This window comes from Glycine soja, chromosome 18 (assembly GCF_004193775.1).
Source record: "Glycine soja cultivar W05 chromosome 18, ASM419377v2, whole genome shotgun sequence".
NCBI lineage: Eukaryota > Viridiplantae > Streptophyta > Magnoliopsida > Fabales > Fabaceae > Glycine > Glycine soja.
Window position 1 is genome coordinate 49,644,975 of NC_041019.1, and position 21,851 is coordinate 49,666,825.

The 21,851-nt window shown below is 31.8% G+C and overlaps 2 protein-coding genes across 3 annotated transcripts; one reads left to right on the forward strand and one right to left on the reverse strand.

The window, feature by feature from the left end:
- Window positions 1-242: 242 nt before the first annotated feature.
- Window positions 243-6,862, forward strand: LOC114396393 (vacuolar-sorting receptor 1-like). 2 transcript variants are annotated; one of them, XM_028358334.1, is made up of 13 exons: window positions 243-860; window positions 1,761-2,453; window positions 3,311-3,399; window positions 3,518-3,587; window positions 3,669-3,752; window positions 4,146-4,222; window positions 4,346-4,427; window positions 4,742-4,824; window positions 4,933-4,999; window positions 5,200-5,328; window positions 6,205-6,302; window positions 6,458-6,590; window positions 6,631-6,862. In XM_028358334.1, the coding sequence occupies exons 1-12, from the start codon at window positions 569-571 to the stop codon at window positions 6,551-6,553; spliced, it is 1,860 nt and encodes a 619-aa protein (XP_028214135.1). In that variant the 5' UTR covers window positions 243-568; the 3' UTR covers window positions 6,554-6,590; window positions 6,631-6,862. The 2 variants fall into 2 exon arrangements, with proteins under 2 accessions (XP_028214135.1, XP_028214134.1); XM_028358333.1 differs by having other exon boundaries at window positions 6,458-6,862.
- Window positions 6,863-8,809: 1,947 nt separating this feature from the next.
- LOC114396505 (protein FATTY ACID EXPORT 3, chloroplastic-like) lies at window positions 8,810-13,462 on the reverse strand. Its single transcript, XM_028358515.1, has 7 exons — window positions 12,872-13,462; window positions 12,064-12,451; window positions 10,824-10,991; window positions 10,068-10,114; window positions 9,928-9,956; window positions 9,345-9,447; window positions 8,810-9,214 (listed from the first exon to the last, which is right to left on the reverse strand). Exons 1-6 carry the CDS (start codon window positions 13,097-13,099, stop codon window positions 9,357-9,359), a joined length of 951 nt encoding a protein of 316 aa, XP_028214316.1. The 5' UTR covers window positions 13,100-13,462; the 3' UTR covers window positions 8,810-9,214; window positions 9,345-9,356.
- Window positions 13,463-21,851: the final 8,389 nt, after the last annotated feature.

Sequence of the window (21,851 nt, forward strand, 5' to 3'; positions counted from 1 at the left end):
TTTATACAATGTAATATATTTTTAACTATTAGTAATTTCTTTTTTAGAAAGATATTAAAATTTATAAATTGAAACAGATAAAAATTAAAATAAAACCTCTAAAACTATTTCTGTTGAAGAAAAACTTCTAGAAATATTCTTGTTGAAAGATGACAGTTTAAAGTTTTTTATTATAGATAATTATCCTAATTTATATATAAAAATAGATAAATAAATATCTCTTGCGTTCTTTGTTTGTTGTTTTGATCTCCGACGGCGACGATTCTAATTTACAGTTGAACTTAACTGACACGTCTCCCTCATTCATTTCGACACCTTTAATTAAGATTTCGATGCTTTTTTTCCTTTCCCATCACTCTGATCGCCATAAACCTTCTTCAAACTCAGAAAGCCTCTTTTTTTAGCCTCACTTCTCATTTTCCTCATCTGGGTCTTCAACCTTTTCGATCATTCACACTTTGCATTAATTGTACTTTGAATTTCAGTTTTTCCCGTTAATTTTGATCTTCTTCCCTTTCAGTTTTTCTCATTAAGCGTTGGGAGGAAGAAGAAGAAGAAGAAGAAGAAGATGATGGGTGCAAAGCTGGGTCTTTTGTTGTGTGTTTGTGTTTTGCTGTTGGGGTGTTGTGTCGGTAGATTTGTGGTGGAGAAGAACAGTTTGAAGGTGACTTCGCCCAAGTCGTTGAAGGGTACATATGAATGTGCAATTGGGAATTTTGGGGTTCCCAAGTATGGAGGAACATTGGTTGGTTCCGTTTTGTACCCGAAGGTGAATCAGAAAGGGTGCACGAACTTCAGTGATGTCAATTTTCAGTCCAAGCCAGGAGGGCTTCCCACTTTTCTTCTTGTTGATCGTGGAGGTGAAATTCTCGTTAGTGCTTTTTAGATTCTTCGCCACTTTGTAAAGGAATGAAAAAAACAAATGGTAGTATATGATTGTGTTAACTTTGAATGTGTTGTGCATTGGAATTGCTTTTTGTTACTACTTATTGCATGAGATGGAAAGTTGGGGTTAGTTATGCGATCAATTGAATAATGAATAGCCGGTTATCTAGTATTAAGTTTGGAACATTGAGGTTTATTTAATTGTTGGTACTAGACACTAACAAGTTCACTCGGAGTTGTTGCAAAAGATGTTGTAAATGTTGCATTTAATGTTCAAGCCAATAATGTAGAATTCCTTTCGTCTTTGAGTTTATGGGCGTATTTGATTTCTATTCTCAATTGCTGTTTTTGGTTTTAAAAAAAAAAACAACTAAGCAAACATATGCTTACACCAAGTTCATACCTTATAACATGCAGCACCATTCCAGATGACCCATACCCTTGAGCTATCACAAAACAGAAGAGAATGAGAAAACATTTTCCTACTGTTTTTGTTTTCTTATTTAAAAAACTTGTTTTGAAAACAATTTTAAAAAATTAATAGATTCTGGATGAGAAATTGATTGCCGAGTAGCATTAAATTATTTTAGAAAAATAGCTTTTAAAACCGAGAAATAAGAAGGAAATCAAGCAGGCCCTAAGTTTCACCCTCCCTCTCTTTTTTGTCTTGGGTGTGGTGATGCCGTAGCAATAAAGTACACTATTGTACCAGAACCATAACAACAAAAAAGGACATGTTTTCTGGTTTGAATACCTATGATATTTCTAGAGTGTAAGGTGCCACGCTAATGACATCTATGAATAGGTTGTTAGGAACACTACCACACAAAAATGGCTCAGCCCTTAAATTTTTTTTTTTCTGGTCATTTTGGTAGATTGCTACTTCACTTTGAAGGCGTGGAATGCACAGAATGGTGGAGCAGCGGCTATTCTTGTAGCTGATGACAAGGCAGAAACATTGATCACTATGGACACTCCTGAAGAAGGGAAAGCAAATGATGATTATGTGGACAAGATTAGTATTCCTTCTGCTCTTATCAGCAAATCCCTGGGGGATAGTATCAAGCAGGCTCTCTCTGATGGGGAGATGGTTAACATAAATCTGGATTGGAGAGAGTCTCTTCCGCATCCTGATGATAGAGTTGAGTACGAGCTATGGACCAATAGCAACGATGAGTGTGGGCCAAAGTGTGACAGTCTAATTAATTTTCTGAAGGACTTTAAAGGGCTAGCTCAGCAGCTGGAGAAGAGAGGGTTCACTCAATTTACCCCTCGCTATATAACTTGGTTTTGTCCTGAAGCATTTCTCTTGAGCAAACAGTGCAAATCTCAGTGCATAAACAATGGAAGGTACTGTGCTCCTGATCCTGAGCAAGATTTCAGTAGAGGGTATGATGGTAAAGATGTTGTTGTTCAAAACTTACGCCAAGCTTGCTTCTATAAAGTGGCAAATGAAAGTGGAAAGCCTTGGCAATGGTGGGACTATGTTACCGACTTTTCAATCCGTTGCCCCATGAAAGAGAATAAGTACACAGAAGAATGTTCAGATCAAGTTATTAAATCTCTTGGTAGGTTCAGCAGTTCATGTTTCTTTGCATACTCTATGGAACTGGCTTCTGTTTCTGTTTGGTGCTTGATTTTGAATGGCTTGCAAAAATTTGCCCCAAAAGAAAAATCATGTAATGCTTTTAATTTCAAACAATATTTTCTTTTAATTTATTGGTTTCATTTTTTTTTTGTTAATAGTTTAGTGTCCCTGGCATCTCCTTGTGTTTTAAGGAGGCATTCGTTGGAAGGTATATTATTACGAACCAAGGAATGGCATTCCTCAGGAAATTATAATAAAAATGTCGCTAGGGTAAATTCAAAATATGTTTAATTAAAATGTAATACTACTGGAATCAAATGATAAGAGAAAAAAAGACAGAAAATGGAAATTAAGTTAGGTTATAAAACAATATCTCTTATTAATGTGAGAAAGCAACATGTCTACCCTTCACCATAGGAATGAAGATTAAGCAAAGCATTGTATTCTCCGATTCCTCGGGATCAACAATACCAAGGAATTGTTTTTAAGCTTGTATAAAACACGTGAATGCCACATTCCCATGTTTACTCTCCCAGGTAGTATAACTTTACAAACCTTGAAATAAGCACACTCTAAAATGCTGAAGCTATAGTGTATATGAGGAACAAACCCAAATTTTTACCTGCACTGGTAGAAGTATTACTTCCATCATTTCAAATTCAAACCCAACTAAAGAAACATGTACCTAGCCATAGTTCCTTTTTCAATATTTTAGCATGAACTAAACTAACTTGTCTTTTGTTATCTCAAATGTTCTTCTAAAAAGCTTTACCACATCATTCTAATGAGAGATATGTTTTCCCCCGTCCCACTTTGTGTCTTCCATTTACTTTACAGGTGTTGACCTGAAGAAGATTAAAGACTGCGTTGGAGATCCCCACGCAGATATAGAAAATCCTGTCCTAAAGGCTGAACAGGATGCACAGGTTGGCTTTCTAAAATGCAAACATTTTTTTTTATGTTTTTCTCGTTTCCTTTTTCTTTCATTTAGGCCATTTTGTTGTTTTATGAGTGTATTGTAATTTGTTCTAACTTCGGTTTCAGATTGGTAAAGGCTCTCGTGGTGATGTTACTATACTGCCTACTCTTGTTATAAACAACAGACAGTATAGAGGTCTCATGCAGCTTTTCTAGATATCTGGACTTCTTTTTTACTGTATTATATTTTCTAATATGTGTTTTTAACTGCTTTTAGGTAAGTTGTCAAGACCTGCTGTTCTCAAGGCAATCTGTTCAGGCTTCCTAGAGACCACTGAACCATCAATTTGCTTAACTTCAGGTCATTTTTTCATTATCTTTTAAATTTCTACTTTCCTCCTTGAACCTTTCCCCCTCCCTCCTTTCTCCAAAAGGAATCATAGGAGAGACATCAGGAATTCTTTTCTGCCTCTTTAGTTGTTTGCTTTTATATATATCTGCTTCAAATGATCTGAATTATTTCTTGGCTTATATCTATCAACAAGCTGTGTCTATTAGGTAGTTCTAAAGTTAGTGCTAAAATTTAAAAAAAAAAACTTTCTCCTTTTTTTCATTCTGATGTTTCCTTTTATGAATTTTCATAAAAGAAATTTGGATTTAGATCTAGATAAAATTATATAGGTGTACTGGCAGCTGACTCATTGAAATTGAATCTTGTTCAGAAGCTAATGGTTTTACTGATTATTCTTTGCAGACCTCGAAACAAATGAGTGTTTGGAAAACAATGGTGGTTGTTGGCAGGACAAATCTTCTAACATTACTGCATGCAGGGTATTTGGTTAACTGAACCTTGTCAGGCACATTATTGTGAAAAGTTTATTATGTTTTCTCTTCAGATGGGATCTGCTTCTTCTGGTTTTAAGCATCTACATATGATTTTTTTTCTAATAACAGGACACTTTCCGAGGAAGAGTATGTGAATGCCCAATTGTTCAAAATGTGAAATTTGTTGGAGATGGATATACCCACTGTGAAGGTAAATTAATTTTTCAAATTCAGATAAATTGCTCTGTTCTCCACTCTACATATTTTAAGTTTTCCAAGACTAGTGAGCCTTTCAATTTAACTTCCAGATAGAACACATGTCATCATCATCCCACCAAATTGATGTTTGGGTTTTATATTTCTACCTCCTTTTGATTTCTATGAGTGACTGTCATTCTACCTAATTGATTTCTTGTCCTTGTAGTTTTTGTGTTAGGGAGGTTGAGAAGTTGTTCTACTTATCTTAATTTCAATCCTTATGGGTATCATTTATTCATTTTTGTGGGAATTTGAATTTCTTAACAGCTTCAGGATCCTTGAGTTGTCAATTCAACAATGGTGGTTGTTGGAAGGGAGTACAAGGTGGCAGGGCTTACTCGGCTTGTCTTGTAAGTTGTTTCAGTCATCCTTTTGTGCATGCCTTTGGTTAGAAAGGGAAAGAGTAAATCTGATATGCTACGTGTTAACTGTCATTTGTTTCTTAATTGAAAATGCAGGATGACTATAGAAAAGGTTGTACATGTCCACCTGGGTTCAGAGGAGATGGAGTTCAGTCATGTGAAGGTACTTGCTGCCCTAAATTTAGTGATTGTTGTAGTATTCGGTGAATGACAAACACAAATCAGATAGAGCTACTTCTGTTAGTGGATTAATGCTGAGGAATTGAATTTGATTCACATTCCTGCAGTTGTTATTAGTCATGCTATTAGCCATTCTAGAAATATGTTGGCTTTTCTACATTTCTTCTTCTGATTATGTTGCAGATATTGATGAGTGCAAAGAGAAAACAGCCTGTCAATGCCCAGGTTGCAAATGCAAAAACACCTGGGGAAGTTACGAGTGCAAATGCAAAAGTGGTTTGTTCTACTCGCGAGAAAATGACACGTGTTTCGGTGAGGCTTTATAAGTTTTTCTATCTTTTTCTTTACTGACTTTCAAAATGGCATTGCTAAATGGATTGTTTTTGTATAATCATTTAAAGTAATACTAGTTTTTCTTTGAGAAGCTTGCGAATTTGCATTTTAAACCAACATGGAAATTCTAGTATATTTTCCTAGGGGTGGGTATATGGACTCAAGTCTCCGGATTGGCCCGTTAAGCCCGAGGAGATAATGGGTTTTTTTTAAGTCCGTATAATTATATTGAGTTTTTGAGATCAGCTCGTTAAGCCCACGTATGTAGTGAGCTTTCTCTGCAAATTCACGAACTACCCATTTAACCCGCCTAAGTGCAATGTGTAAGTATTATTAATTTGTTATGTTAAAATTTTTATATTTAATTTAGGTTGTTATTGTTATTTTGTTATGTTTAAAATATTGGTATATTTTAGTTTGATAGATTTTAGCTTAAATAATGAAGTCATTTATTTTTTTTATTTTAGACATTTTTCACTTTTAAAAAAAAATTTATAATTTTTTTTTCAAATTAATATTTGGGTTTGCAGATCGTTTAGCTGCGGACTTTTGCGGGCCAAATACAGACCTTGAAAAAATGTTCATTTATTTCACGGATCGAGTTTATTCGGCCCATTTAAAACATAGGCTTTGCGGGCTGGACCAGTCCGCATACCCACCCCTAGTTTTCCATTATCTCGCTGTAGATACTCTTTGCATGAAGCTGAGATTTTAGATTCTACTTGTCTGTATATAATTTCCAAATGTTTCAACATTTTTTTTGGCATTACTAATTATCCATGTAGATATTGCATAGATTTGTAGATTTAAAGAATAGTTATTTTTTTTACTTTATTGATATTATTATAAATGCAGGTGAATATTCTGCTTCAGTGCTGAATATCTGGGTGATTATCCTCGTATTGGTTGTTGCTGTTGCGGGAGGATATGCATTTTACAAGTACAGAATCCAGGTATGATTATTGCAAGTTTGATGTTTTGTTGATATAAAGTTCACAATAAAGTGACTCTGGCTTTTTTTTTGTCTTGATTTGTTGCCAACATTTTTATACATTCTCATCATAAAATTCTCTGTTTTTATAAAAAAATAAAAATAAATTATGTGCAGAGATATATGGATTCGGAGATACGTGCAATTATGGCTCAGTACATGCCTTTGGATAATCAACCTGAGGTCTCTAATCAAGTTCATCACAATATCTAGAATGATCTCTACAGCTAAATGGAGATAAATGATAATCATCAGCATGCTCAGTTTGCTGATAAAAAAAAAAAAAAAAAATCAGCATGCTCAGTTTATATTATCATCCTCTTCCTCTCGTAGGGGGTTTTTATTTTATTTTTTCCTTTGTTAGTATTATTTAGCTTTATAAATTTTAACCCAAAGTGGTCGTGACATTATCTTCTACATATATTTATGATCCTTTTCTCCTGTTTCGGCTTCTAGAAGTTGCACCTTATTCTGTTCGTTACATTATACTTGGCATGGAAAGGGTAGGTATGAATTATGATATTTAGTTTTTTACAAGTTCTTTTATATAATTAAGTAATGAACTATTATAAATTTTCTTTAAACTATACTGAGTGCAAGTTTTGTTTTTCATAAGATTTTAAAAAATATAATCGGATTTTATTCTTTGGTGTATAATAGTGGCTCTAAATTTGGAACCTCTAATAAATTATCCAACCTCTTATAAAAAAAATTAATGATTGACATTGTAATTAATTTTGTATTTTGTTATATATGCATTTAATATTATTATATTTTTTAATTATTGATTTTCTAATCATCGATCGTGATTTCACCTGTACACATTCTCACTTTCACTTTAAGGAGTTAAATCTCAATAATGACATCCCATTGTAGTCAAAAGTTAGATGAATTTTTTTGTCTAACCATTTTTAGAATGCTAACCAATACTCTTGAAGTACTAATAAAATAAATGTTTTTTTATAAAAAATTTAATATTGAATGCGTTTAATACATTTTTTACTGTACTAACTTTTAATGAAAAATTATTTATTAATTACTGCCTTTAAGACCCTTATTAGCAAGAAAGTCTTTATACTGATTTGTGCAAAAAATATATGCACTAAAATTGAATTCAGATGTCTTGTACCTAACAATTTGTGATGTAATGCAATATCCATCTAAGAATATCTTCATCGTGGGATTTTTAAACTAGTTCCTATGCAAAAATTTAAGAACCCCAGATTATGGGTATAGTGGTAGAGTAAAACATAACACCGATTCTTAAATCTGATTTGTCATAAAGTGGCCCAAAAAGATTACATTAGGAACCCAAAAGCGGTTATACCGTTAAAGATTCTTTAAAAGTTCTTATGGAAGAACAGTTCTTCCACTGTGGAGAACCTCTTTTTTGGCTTTAGTGGGAGTTCTTTGAAGAACCAAGTTCAAAATCTTGGGACAAAGATACTCTTAAGAACCCTGAACAAATGTCTTTTTCATAATAAAAAATTACTTTTTACATGTTTCACTTCAACTAATTTAAGAGGGAAACCAACAAATCAAGAGCCAATGTGAAGAACAACAACAGTTCATTCCAAACAAGAAAATCAAAATAATAAGTAAAAATAAAAAACATGATCTGAAACAAGAAGACCCCTAGATCTGGTTCGGATTTGATGCCGCCGTGGAAGCTCTGAAACATATCTCTGAATTAGATCTAAAGAGTAGGAGAGGAAAGGGCATCGTACACCACTACTAGATTGTGATGACGTTCAAGGTAGGCGTTGTAGAATTGCATTGCCAAGTTTTGTGGCGGTATCTACTGTCACTCCTCCGACATGTGGCGACGATGTCGTGGCGGAATCAGATCTGGACCACCACTGTTTGCCATCGCAGATTTGATGAAATACCACAGAACGACCGCACAAACAAAACTAGATCAATGGTCACTGTTCATTATGAGCATATCTGAATCTAGATCGATGATGATTGTCGTCCACAAGGAGAAAATCTGAATATGGATTAATTGTCGTTTGCCACGGTGTTGAAGTAGTATGGAGATGGAACTCACATGAAAGGAAAGGGGAGAAGAGGGTGATGGGTGCTACTTAGATCTGGCACGATGGGCGTTGTGACAGCCAGGGAGACAAGAGAGAATACTGCAATGGTAGAAACAAAAGTTTTTTTTTCTAATAAATCTTTTAGTCAACTTTTTTATATAAAATTTCTTTAGATAAAAAAAGCTTCTTATTTTTGAAAGAAATTTTCTGTTTAGTCAAAGTTTCACTTTTAAGATAAGAAAAATTGCAAAAAAAAGAAAAAACAAACAAAACAAAACTAGGCCAAACCTGATCTAAGCATTGTTTACCCGTTAAAAGAAATCAATGGGATCTTAAGTCAGCTATATGTTCTCATTCTTCTAGTTTGGTACAGAAGAAACATTAATAAAATGGAGATCTAATCTTATCTTATTAGTTCACAATTCCAGGCTTACGTAACTATTAAGTGTTTAAATTTCACTCACTTGTGGGGTTAAAAATGCAAGCAGCAGGTACTTATTTTAATGTTTTATAAGTGCAATTTGAAGAAGACAAAGCCCTAAACACCATATCTAATTTTTTCTTGTACATTAGAATCTGTAACCGGTTAAGGTTACTCATAATATGATATTAGTAATTTTCCAGAAAAAAACCACAACTAGAAATTATTTCCAGATTCTCCGAGCTCCGTTTTTCAAGGTATGAAACCATAACCCTTAGCAGTGAGTCTCTAGTCTTGATGACCCAGCCCGTGAAAAACTATATGATAAAAAATGATCACCAAAATTTACTGACTATCTTCAACTCGATCTTCAGTATTTTACCTGATCTTCATGCAGATCTTCAATTTTTTACACTGGCAAATAGAAATAAATTACATTACATTGACACTACAAAGAAAGGGCACGCTGAAAAGATAGCATTTCTCTTATTTGCCTGAAGGTTTTTGGATTAAAATATAGTGTCTATGAATTTAAAAGGCTAACCTCATCATAGAACTAGTTTCCTGGTTCAGTTTCCAAGTTTGAGCTCTTTTGATGATTACGTTCCAGTACTATTCTATAGATATAGAATGCCACCACTGCACCACTGCAGATGTGAAACAAAGTCGTTACGTAACAAAATACTAGTATTAATTAATATGAAAGATCAAACAATTGAGCCAAAGATTGGGAATGGGCCAAATGATATCCATTTCCAACCTATATTTTCACAGTTTAATTAAAACCTCATGCTAGAGTTTTCCGTTTGGGTCTTTCGCAAGAACCATTATAGTTTAAAAGCTTCTGGAAGAATTGCAATATTTCAACATTCCAAATTTACAATTTAACAATCATTTGCTGGATCAAACTCAATGTCATGCAAGACATCACCGTCCATAGCATTAATAAAATCTGGTTTTAATCCAACCATGTCTAAGTTTGTACTAAACATGAAATAGCAGCGAGTTACTAAGATTATCAGTAAATGCTACAGTGGGAAAACAAAAACACTAGTGAAACAATTAACTCCAAAATGAAGATAAAAAAGTTCATATACAAAGTTAAATAATATTGAAGTTTCAAGAACCTGATCAAGGCAGTGAAATAAGATGATCCCTGGGAAAAAGAAAACAAGAATGAGAAAATATCAAATGTTTGAAACTAATTTTAATTTTCTTGGGATGGAAATTAAATTAATTTTGATAAATATTCAATATAAAGCCTTACTTTGCCTATTGAGCTTATCTCCCGCAGAAACAATATACTTGCTATAGCTGCAAGTCCAACAAGTAATTTAGAATAAGCTTCAACATAGAGAAATAAGCATATACACAACAGATTTTGATGTTGATGTTGCATGTTTTTGTTTTTAGTATGAGACCACAAATATTTCCTTTGGGAGACAATCCTACTCAAATCAGATAAGATCATTATGGGTGACAACGTCCTTTCTTTGAGTATTTCACATAGCTACATGTATGCTCGTACTCAAAACTATTGATTAAGTTGGAAAAAACCTGTCAGTTAATCCATGTGGTCAGTGGTAAAGTTGATGACTTGATGTTGTGTTAAATATTAAAGATGGATTGGAAACATAATGTCATCATTTGTAAAAGTGTAAAGAATGCTTTGTTTCTTCTTTAATTATAATATATTTGGCTACAATTTGTTTAGTATTTTAATATTGTGAACAAAAACTAATCAAAGCAAATAGTCTCCCATTCATGTTTTGTGGATGGAAAAAAGTAGGCATTGGGAGAGTTTAGCCCCCTTAGGGGGGTCTGCATAGCGCAGGTTAACTTGAATTGGTTGGGATTTAATGTATGTAACTTTTAATTGCCAAGGATCTCACCCAAAAAAAATTAAAAAAAAAACATCACAGATAGAAGGCATCAATTACAAAAAAAAGCAAATCCAAACATTTAATTTTGTAATTCTTTTAGATGTAGTATCTTCTGTTAAATAAAAAGTATATGTTCTTACCAGCTTGGCCCTTCAAAGCGAGAGGAGAGGTGCGTCCTTTTTTGTAGGATTTCAGACTTAAAATGCTTAAAGCCAGGAGGACACCACCTAAAATCACCCCAAACCTTATCGCTGCAGTGTTGCCAGTTACCATAAAGGAAAGGAAGCCACCAAGAGAAAGCATCAAACCTGCAAAGAATAGGAATATGACAAACTATTAAACCAGATACATGGGAGGAGAAATAGGACAATAAAATATTCCCCATCAACATAATAGAAGACATATCATTATATAGCGGGATGCGTCTATAGGGAGCTGATATTGAGGCCCATAAGCCAGTCCCCTTTACACCATCCCAACATCTAAAAACATTCCAACAAAATCAGTCCCTATATGGACTATAAGTCTATACCTTTAATAGAAGATAATGCTCATTAATACCAATTATTATCAGCACATATATAACTCTTATCAAAGGCTAATCCTTATCAGCTATCAATTCTAATCCTCATTGGCTGCCATTCCTCCTAACAAGTGAACATGACCAAGTCATCTATAATACACGAACAGTGATATTTGGTACAAAGTCCTTGTTATAAAATTTGGCAAAATGGAAATCATTAAATGAGAATCTTCCTTGACCATTCACTGGTCAAAGGATAAAAAGCAGTATGAAAACTACCATTTGTCTTTTTCCACATAAAAAATGTTTATACTAAACAGGATTTTTCATAATATATACTATCTCATTTACTCCCATCTAGTTGCTAACTAGAGCACATGAGTACTTTTTCTTTGTTGCGCAAGTCCTGTTACAAGAACAATCTTACAATTTGGGCTTAGGGCCAAACTCAATCCCACAAAACTGCCTTATGTAGTGAAGATTGTCCAAGCTTCATAAGCACTATTTGAGCCTTATGTGAATCTCAACCCCTAAGACCCAATGTCTCAACAGCTGCACACTACGACTTTTCACACAGCTTTGCTGGTCAACGCCTTCGTCATTAGCCCTTTTCAAGACATTGGCAACCAACTTTGATAGGCCGTAATTAAGGCAGGGCCAAGGATGACTGCAATTAAGGTAGCTTTCCAACAAACAACATCTATATCAAGGAATCATGCACCATCACAAATTCAAATGGCTCTTAACATACTTTCTGCATCATCATAAGAAATAAATTCTCTAAAAGAGGTGTAACATTCATCAAAATATCATCCCATATAAAATTCAACCACACAAAACACATAATAGTTTCATACCATAAGGTACACCAACATAGAAGTCCCTCACTCCAGACAATTTCTGAATATCCTCAGGCGGTGAGGTAAACGTTTCCACAATCTCCTTCACCTCTGGTGAACTATCCGCCGCTGCAGACAAATACTCTTTCCCTTCGTCAGTGATTTCCTTTGCTGCCACACTCAACTCGTTCTTTGTCTTATCTGCCAGCACCTTTAACTGCTCCGTGGCATCTGTCAGAATGACAGCAGCCTTCTTAGAATACACCTCATAAGCCTCTTGAGAAACGCCCTGAAACTTCTCTGCCTGTTCCCTAAACGTCTCCAGAACCTGCTTCCACGCTTCCTGAGATTCTTCAGAGCCTGCATGGACGTCACGCTCCTTCTCCACTTCAATCTCTCTGTGTTCCTGCACAGTTCCCCAATCCAAATCACCAATTCATAAACATTTCCATTGCAAATAAGTGAACCAACTAAGGGTGTGTTTGGATTACAGTTGTGTTGCGTCAAACTGAACCCATGTTAAAACTCAATCCACCACTCCCATAATTTTTTCCATTTGTGCATTAGAATGTGTAATTTTATCGTTCACGTGGTTACAACACCTATCCAAATACACACTAAGTAACTAAGTAACTAACAAACTAATAATGCGTTTAGATAATAAACAAGAATCAATTCTATCCCACAAAATCATGGTGATACCGTGAAAAAATAGAAGTAACTATTTGTTGTTTTTGCTTCGCCGTGAAAAAATAATTGATTATTTCTCACCATGACCCTAATACTTACTAACACTGTAAAACGGTATAATTAGTTTTGGTCTTACCGAGTCTTGGTGAGAAGCTGTGAAAGCGACGGTTAACGGTTTCCGTCGGTGGAGGGTGAGGAAGCAGGCGGCGAGGCCGTTAGGGGGGACGGCGGCGTTAACTGCGCGGGGTTTGAGTAAGGGGTGGAAGTTGAGGGAATGGGGGAACCTGCTGAATGGGAGAGAGGAATGGGAGTGGGAGAGTTTAGGGTTTAACACCGAAACTGAATCCATGGCGAAACTCATCATGGTCAAGGAGGTAAGAAGGAGAGAGGGTGGAGTTGAAGGGAGGCGAAGATTACGAGAAAGAAAGTGAAGGAGAATTTATAGTGGAGAGAATAATGGAAATGGAAAATGGAGGGGAGAGGAGGTGTTTGTGAAATGTCCTAAACCAAACCACCCAAAAGACGCGAAGGGGAAGATTGAAGAATGCGTTGGGTGGGGGGTTTGTTTGTTTGCTGCGAGAACGAGAATTGGAGGTTAGAGGGTGACCCCTATTACGTACTATTCATCAACATCAAATACTATGCTATGTTCCGTTGGGCCCCGAATCCCCCCAAGTCCAAGCAATAGCAAATTCTTCATTCTCATTTTGTCACCTCCTTTTCCTTCCTTTTTTTTTATAGGTTAAAATAATTTTTTTTCTTGTTTCAGATTAGTGTTTTAAGTTTGATAAATTTTGTTTTGATTTCTTAAAGTAGTTTTGTTAGATCATCAACTTGACTTTTTTTGCCATAGATGTACAAAATTAATTGTGTTGCAACATAATCGATTATGTTGCTTTTTTATTTTTTTATTTTCTCTACTATTTTTTAATTTTGTCTCTATTTCTCTTAAATCAAACACATTTATCTGCTTTATATTTTTTTTCTGGTCTACTTTTTTTTTCTCCATCTATTTCCTTTCTCTCCGTCAAACACAACATAATAAAACAAAGTAAAACCTCTTAAACTTAAAAGATTAGTGAAAACAAAAAAAAAATTAAAATATAATTTTCATGTCATAAATATAAAAATATTTTAAATTTATTCCTATAAAAATTTTAGTACATTTTTCATCTACATAAAATTAAAATATGTTACTTTTTACTTTACTCATAAGTTCGGATAAATCTAAATCTATTGAAACATTTTAATAATATAATATAGGTAGATTGTTATATTCAAACCTTGTTTCATGTCTATTTCAATTATACTAGGATAAAAAAACGTATTGAATATTTTGCAAGAAAAAACTTTAAACATTTACACATTACATTACGTGCGACAAAAAACATTCAATTTAACCAAAAAAATCAAATGAGAGCAAGTCTTTTTCATAAAGTTTATTTTTTATGCAGTAAATTTTTTTATATTTTGAATTAATTAAAAATATAATATTTTTATATTTTCAATGTAATTAATATTTTTTTCTAATATAACTTTTCTACTTTTATATGTCTAAAAAGACAATTCCCTCCGGTGCAACCATATGCTGTCTACAGAAAGTCCTATTTCACTCCATCAAATCAAAATGGGCCAGTATATTCTTTGCCCAAAAACATCACAAAAGAAAAAGGAAAAAAGTATGTATGCATACATAATAATAGTTGTATGAATAAAAATAAAAGAAAGGGAGACGTCAGTGATTTTATGAATTGTAATAGTAGTTGACAATTCCTATATCCAAAGTCTGGTTTATAGTTTAGATTTAATTACGAATAACTACAAGTTGCACTATAGTGGTATATTAAATCTGCAATATTTACACAAGTTATTAATTTACCAAAGTTACCTTGAGCTTCAAACCAAAACATATATGGTCTTTATTTGCCCTTCTAAAGGTCCAAGTGTAAGGACTCTGATAGTCGACAGGTGCAAGAAAGGGATAGGATTCGAGTAACTCTACCTTTTGGTTCACAACAAAAGCAAAGAACCAATTACCAAATCAAAAAGCAAATCCAAGCTTATGGCCTAATTATCAAACACGACTGAAATAGAAAAACCAAACCAATTGTGGTTGAACCAGTTCACATGCATTGGACGTCAAAAGTTTACTTAATAATATTTTATCACAAACATCATCCAATATTTATATTTTTATTAATAGAGAAAAGGAAAACAAAACTACAATATATGCAATCAAGTACGAAAAAGAAACTCCTCTAACATCCTCATATATAAATGAGTTGAGCTAAGGAAGGGAGAGACGTGGAATCTAAAATGGTCATATTCAGATTGCATGATGACTCAAGTTTGCCAAACAAAAATTGTGCACATGTTAGTCTCTCTAAATGTGTGAGAGTGGGTAACCAATCATTAAAGTAAAAAAGTTGGTTAATATCCCTTATAATGTGGCAAAAGAAGCTTGAGCAAGCTCTTCCATTGTTGACCATCTTAACAGTAACTAGATAATTAATCCATCTCAAACATATCAAAGATAATCCTCCAAACCATTCTTAAGAGGGACAATAGACCTCATCTTATTGTAGATGTGTGGAGGAAGGAAGTTGTTGATGATGCTCCAATTTCATCCCGTCTCACAACTATAGCAATCACGAGTGCGTTTGGATAGAGAATTTTAACTGAGGAAAGTAATTTGTTAGAGAATTTGAATTTCTGTAATTTAGAATTTATTGTTTGGATGCTTTTTATGAAAAATTTAAAATTTTAGAATTTTAAAACAGAATTTTAAACAACTAAAAATCTGGAATTTCAATTTCCTTCTAAAAGGTAAGAAATTGAAATTCTCTTCTTATAGTCTTCTTCAAGAAACACCGTTTGAGCTCTTAAAATATCGATCCGGTGTGAGTATAGAGAACACGTATAACTAGCACACCAATCATATCTTTTTTTTTTCATTTATTTTTTTCATCCTCATAATTTTAATTTTTTTTATCCAAACACAAAATTTTGAAAATAAAAGAATTTCAATTGAAGTATTTGAAATTCTTAGAATTTGAAATTTCTCAGGATTTTAAATTTCTCCATCCAAACACACTCAGATATGTTTGAATGGAGAAATTTAAAATTCTGAGAAATGTTAAATTCTAAGAATTTCAAATATTTCAATTGAAATTCTTTTATTTTCAAAATTTTGTGTTTGGATAAAAAAATTAAAATTATGAGGATGAAAAAAATGAATGAAAAAAAAAGAGAAGATATGGTTGGTGTGCTAGTTATACGTATTCCTCTATGTTCACACCTGATCGATATTGTAGGAGCTCTGACAATGTTTCTTGAAGAAGATTGTAAGAAGAGAATTTCAATTTTTTACCTTTTAGAAGGAAATTGAAATTCCAGATTTTTAGTTGTTTAAAATTCTGTTTTAAAATTCCAAAATTTTAAATTCTTCATAAAAAGCATCCAAACAATGAATTCTAAATTACAGAAATTCAAATTCTCTGATAAATTACTTTCCTCAGTTAAAATTCTCTATCCAAACGCACTCTAAGAGATTCCTTTCTTTCCCTGGTATAATAGAAATTATACATTTCATAAATATAAGTTTTCCATCATTTTTGTTTTGCATCTAGACACTATCTATCGATATGTAGAAGGAAATTGTATTTCCATTATGTATCTTGTCAAAAAAAAAATTTGAGATACACAATAAAAGTAAGTTTTTGTTGTGTTATTAAGACTTCACAATATACAATTGAAGCATGCTTCTTTTGTGTATCTCGATAAATTTTGTTGGAATATACAATAAAAACGTGCTTTCGTTAAAGATATTTTTGTCAAAAACATTTTTTTAAAAGCTTGGGTGAACTTAAATAAAATAGGGGATGGAATAGCAAAGCCCGAAAGGCCAAAACTATATCAACTAATGAGAACCAGATCTGTGTATGTTACTTTTGGGCTGTAAAGACTAATTAAGGATACAGGGATGTTGCTTCCTGCACTTCCCAAGTTGCTTCCTGTACTCCTTCAGGAATATTTTTTTGACCTTCTGGGTTGGTCATTCCATAAGACAAAAAGAGAATGCATTCAAGAAGGTAATTTTACATTTCGGATTGATCGTTCTGAAAAGTGAAAAGGGAGTGCAGGAAACAACTAGGAAATGCAGGAAGCAAAGTCCTAATTAATGGAGCACTAGAAGAAGAAGTTCGGCCTAAGAAAAAAAATGGTGTATGGACCCGTAACCATGTGCTCATTTTGGTTCTACAACCTCTGATCCTTTCTTTTACATTTCATTTTCTTACGGATGGAGAATGATGTTTTATAGGGTTACTTGGATCCTGCGCCATTTGCGCCACACACAAGCAAAACAAAGCAATTTCAAATAAACAAAATTCAAATCTAAAAACCCTTTTAAAATTAGAACCATGTGAACGTGAATTTGATGCTCTGTAATCAACATTCAACAGGCACAGATACAAAGGAAAGAAGCTTTATTAAGGTGTGAAAACCAGAAAATTAATTGAAGGAAAACGTAGTTCTTGGTTAGTCTTATATTTTCGTGCCTTCTAAGGCAAATAGCAAAAGGAGTAAATTAATTAGACAATATCGGGTAACAAAGTCAAATCAATGCAAATGCATAAAGACCAAGCGCAAAAATAACTTGGACCCATAAATAAGAAACTAATGGTGGGTGTCTGAAGTTTGAACATGAAGTTGATTTTTGAAGATTATTAATTTTTTGTAATAAAGATTATTAGTAAGATTAAATTTTTTATATATAGACAAGGATATCTGTTTCATTTGTTTTAACATCTTGATATAGGTCTTTTTGTATTAGGGAGACTTTTGATTTTCTCTAGCTGTGGGGTATACCCCGTTTATTGTTGTATCATTTTGGGTTAATATAATTTACATTTTTTTCAAAAAAAAATATATTACAAAATAAAAATTGCCAAAAGCAGATGGCTGACTCTAGTGTTTGCGTTACCTTCTCGGCTTGAAATTGTCCAAAACGTGGTTTGATTGGGACGTAAATGGCTACTTAAATGGTGCAATATTGACAAATACGTTTCACCAATCTAAGAATCATATGTAACACATTTCTATCACAATACAAAATTATTTTGATACAAAAAAAATGTAAATGCAATCAGCTAATATCATATGTTAATTTAGGAATGTTTAATCAAATTCGAGTTTAGTAAAGACTAGTAGTAATATTTCAAAGTCAATGACAAATGGACAAAAGAATAGTAGGTTGCAGCAAGCGACGAGGAAACATCATTTGGTTGGTTCTTTTTTATTGTTTCAAACATATCCTTGTCTCCTCGGGCAATAAAGTGCTCCCACGAGGCATCAATGTGCTTTCATCTAACTCTGATGAAGTTTTGAATTACACTGTACAAATCAGTGAGGGAGGGCCATCTTTTATTCTACTAGTATTATATTCTATGGAATTATGAATACTTGTACAACCATTCAACTGCAATTATGGTCACGATTGGATTATGTTAGATGAAAAAAATCTAATAAATGAAAACTGTAATCATACAAAAATGTGATTTCGACATCGAATAATACTACAATATAATGACTGAAGAATAATAGCTGGGAAATCCAAGAGTAATACATTTTTTCTTAAAGAATAAAAATGATTTTTTTTTTTGTCGATTAAACTAATGAAAAAAATTGTTGATATCACGGTAATCATAAAGAAACATGCTTTCAGAACAAACTTGAATGATTGTATATATTTGAAATAATGAATGGTCAAGTTAAAATGACATTCTGCTGTACAACGTGGTTTGATAATGATATTTTCATTTTCATAAGAATTCAAATTTAGGTATATAGTTATTTGTTTAAAATAATTTAAATTATATATTTATTTTAGAATGTTTATATATATATATATATATATATATATATATATATATATATATATATATATATATATATATAAACTATCCAACCATCACGTGTCAATGGCTTTTCTTTTGTTTTTTTAATTCATTTTATTTTAAAAAAAATTTAAACATTTTATTCTATAATTATTTTTTATCTCTCACTCTTCTTTTTACTAAAAAAAGTCATACATTATACGGGTTCCAACATTAGTTTATTAAAAAGTATGAGAACTAATTTTCTAACTTCAAAACAAATAAAGAAGAGTTGATCCAATTCTTGAGTTTAATTTATTGAGAAAACTTAGTAGGAGAGATATCACATTTGATGCTTTTTTTTAATAATTGATGCTTTTCTTTTTTTGCGGAACACATTTGATGCTTAGCTAAAAAATATTTTCTTAGAAAATAATATCGAATAACGAAATTTAAATTTTTTACAAACAGTATTGTTCTTTTATTTATTAATAATTATTATATAAGCAAGTGCTTAACGTTTCAACCACTTCAAGTAAAAGATTCCGTGCACTATTTTAAGGAGTATATTTTTTTTACAGATTTTAATGCAATCTATTAAAAAGTAAAAATAAATTACTAATTTTAGAGTGTTTTATATTGTAATACTCCGATCAAATTATACCTAAATAAGAGAGATATAAAAATGTATAAGATTGTACAGTTGAAGATAATTTAAAGGACTTAATTAATATTATTTATATCAACAAGATACATATATTTTTCGGTAACTCTTTGCTTAAAAATTTGACCGTTAAACATGTTTGACTTAGAGTAGTTATGAGATAATTTTTCTAAAGTTTCCCAAAAAATATGTGAATGAAGATAAACATGCTCAACAATCTTATGTTTTTTTGTGGGAACAATCATTGATCTGAAAAACAGTTGAATGTTGAGATCTTGAAGAAGACTAACAGAGGGTTTCTGACCAAAGAGAAATTGAATGAAATGTCATCGTGTAAATTGTCGTAGTGCGTGAGCCATCAAGAAGTCGATAATTAAGGTTGTTACAAAAATGGTATTAGAACATACCTCTCTCCCAATACGGTGTAGTTCGATAACTAATAAGGTAAAAACTGATGGGCATGTAACACCCCGATTGAATCACATCCGAATAAGAGGGGTCCAAGAATGTGCAAGCATGAGACCATATTGTTAAAGATGACTTAAAAGAATTAATTGATACAATTTATATAAACAAGATGTATCTACCATTCGATAGCTCATCACTTAAGAATTTTACAGTTAAGTTGATTAGCATTGAGTAATTATGGAATAGGTGACCTTTTGAGAAGTTTTCTAGGAAGTGTGTTAGTAAGGATAGCATGTTGAAAAGTCTCATATTGGTTTATGGGGACAACCATTAATTCTAAAAGCAGTCGAAACAAATTGTCGAGATCTTGAAAAGAACTACCTACAGAGAATTCTGGCCAATGGTAAATTATAACTAATGAGAAGTTGAGTGAAGTGTTAACATGTGAATCATAGTGTGTGAACCATATAAAAATCGATAATCAAAACTTTTATATATATCTCGTGACAACATAATGAAAGTCTAATGTATTTTAAATTTATCAAGTGAATAACTAATTAGATAAAAAAATACTTTATACATACTTTGGTTAAATTAAAAAAGTAGGCAAGTAGTATTGCCTTATAAAAAAGCATGTAGTATTTTTTCACTAGCTTGATTTTAATTATTAAATTATAAAAACATATGTATAATGTCTTAACTCTTGAGATAGAGTTGCATAACAAAAACTCTTTAAATATAATCCATAACTCTTATAAAAGAATTAAAATTAAATAAAACCAATAATAAAAGTATTATATAAGCATATATATCAAACACAAAAATATCTATCAACAAAGATTGAGTCTCGTAAAAGGGGTTCGTCTCCCACAACGTAACAAATTAATATTCAAATTCTTGTTAGAAAAAATGCTCGCATATTTAGTGTCCAGCAATGCTTATAGTGTAAATAAAAACAAAAAATATCTAAATTATAAATAAAAATAATAGTTTTAAAAAGAAAAAGAATGTAATGCTACTACGTTTTAAAAAGAAAAACTAATGTAGAAAAAAAAAACTAAATTGCAAATAAACATGAAAACTACATAAGAATAAGATTATCGGTAGTCAAGCGGTGCATGATATTTTGCAAATTAATAAAATAACAGTTTAATATTTATACACTTATAATATAAAATAGTTTCACAATATTATATAATTATTAATTATTATTTAAATTATTTTAAAATAATAATTTTAAAAATTAATAAATTTTTTATATATAATAAATTATGATCAAACCATAATATAAAACTTTTTATATAATACATGTATAATCTTTTTCTCATATGATAATCTCCGCCTTGTAACGTATAAGCAGTGCACGAATAGATCACATTTCAACAAATAATATCAAGAGGATAATTTAGAGAATATAATAACCAAAAGTTCAATTGTTATTAATTAATTATCTACTAATTTTATAAAAATCAATTGTTATTAATACAACATTAGTTATTTTTATTTTAAATAAGAATAAAGCTGAAAAAGAATACGAATTAACTCTTAAATTTCCAAACCGTTACTATTTTGAAAAAAATTAAAAAGGTTAATCACATCAAATTAATATTTTTTTTATAAAATTACCTTAAGCTGAACAAAAGGCCAAATTTGTTACCAAAAGGTCACCTGATAACATTTGACCACTCCAACGATGTCCAGCTTATCCTAAACTAAGGACTATCTGACAAAGAAATTTTGTATATTATGAATTATTTAAATATAGTAGTAATTTTTTTTATTTAGTAAGAATATCGAATATAATATGAGAACTTATAATAATTATTCACGCATCTGTTTAATCAGTTAGATCCCTGGACAAATATAGTAGTATTTATTATCTCAACTATGCATTATTTTTATTTCCATGGTATTTTTAATACTGTACTATTATTACAATTATTGGTGTATGGGTTAAAAAACTGAAAAAAATCTATTATAGAAATTATAAGAAAATGTAAAAAATATAAAAAATACATAATTTTTATTCCTAATAAAAATATTTCTGTTTTAAAATTTTCACTGGAACACTGATTACCATTTCATTGTTACAATCACAGTCACAGATAAACATTAAATAATAGTAATAAAAAACAATAATACAACAACTAAGTAGTACCGTAAATAAA

What these genes read in the sequence shown, in the direction of transcription:
- LOC114396393 (XM_028358333.1), top strand. Translation starts at nt 569, where the DNA reads ATGATGGGTGCAAAGCTGGGTCTTTTGTTGTGTGTTTGTGTTTTGCTG. An exon ending in GGGCTTACTCGGCTTGTCTT is followed by an intron (nt 4,825 to 4,932) that starts GTAAGTTGTTTC and finishes TTGAAAATGCAG; the next exon opens with GATGACTATAGAAAAGGTTG. An exon ending in TGGAGTTCAGTCATGTGAAG is followed by an intron (nt 5,000 to 5,199) that starts GTACTTGCTGCC and finishes ATTATGTTGCAG; the next exon opens with ATATTGATGAGTGCAAAGAG.
- LOC114396505 (XM_028358515.1), bottom strand. Translation starts at nt 13,099, where the DNA reads ATGATGAGTTTCGCCATGGATTCAGTTTCGGTGTTAAACCCTAAACTC. An exon ending in CAGCTTCTCACCAAGACTCG is followed by an intron (nt 12,452 to 12,871) that starts GTAAGACCAAAA and finishes GGAACTGTGCAG; the next exon opens with GAACACAGAGAGATTGAAGT. An exon ending in AGATAAGCTCAATAGGCAAA is followed by an intron (nt 9,957 to 10,067) that starts GTAAGGCTTTAT and finishes TCTTTTTCCCAG; the next exon opens with GGATCATCTTATTTCACTGC.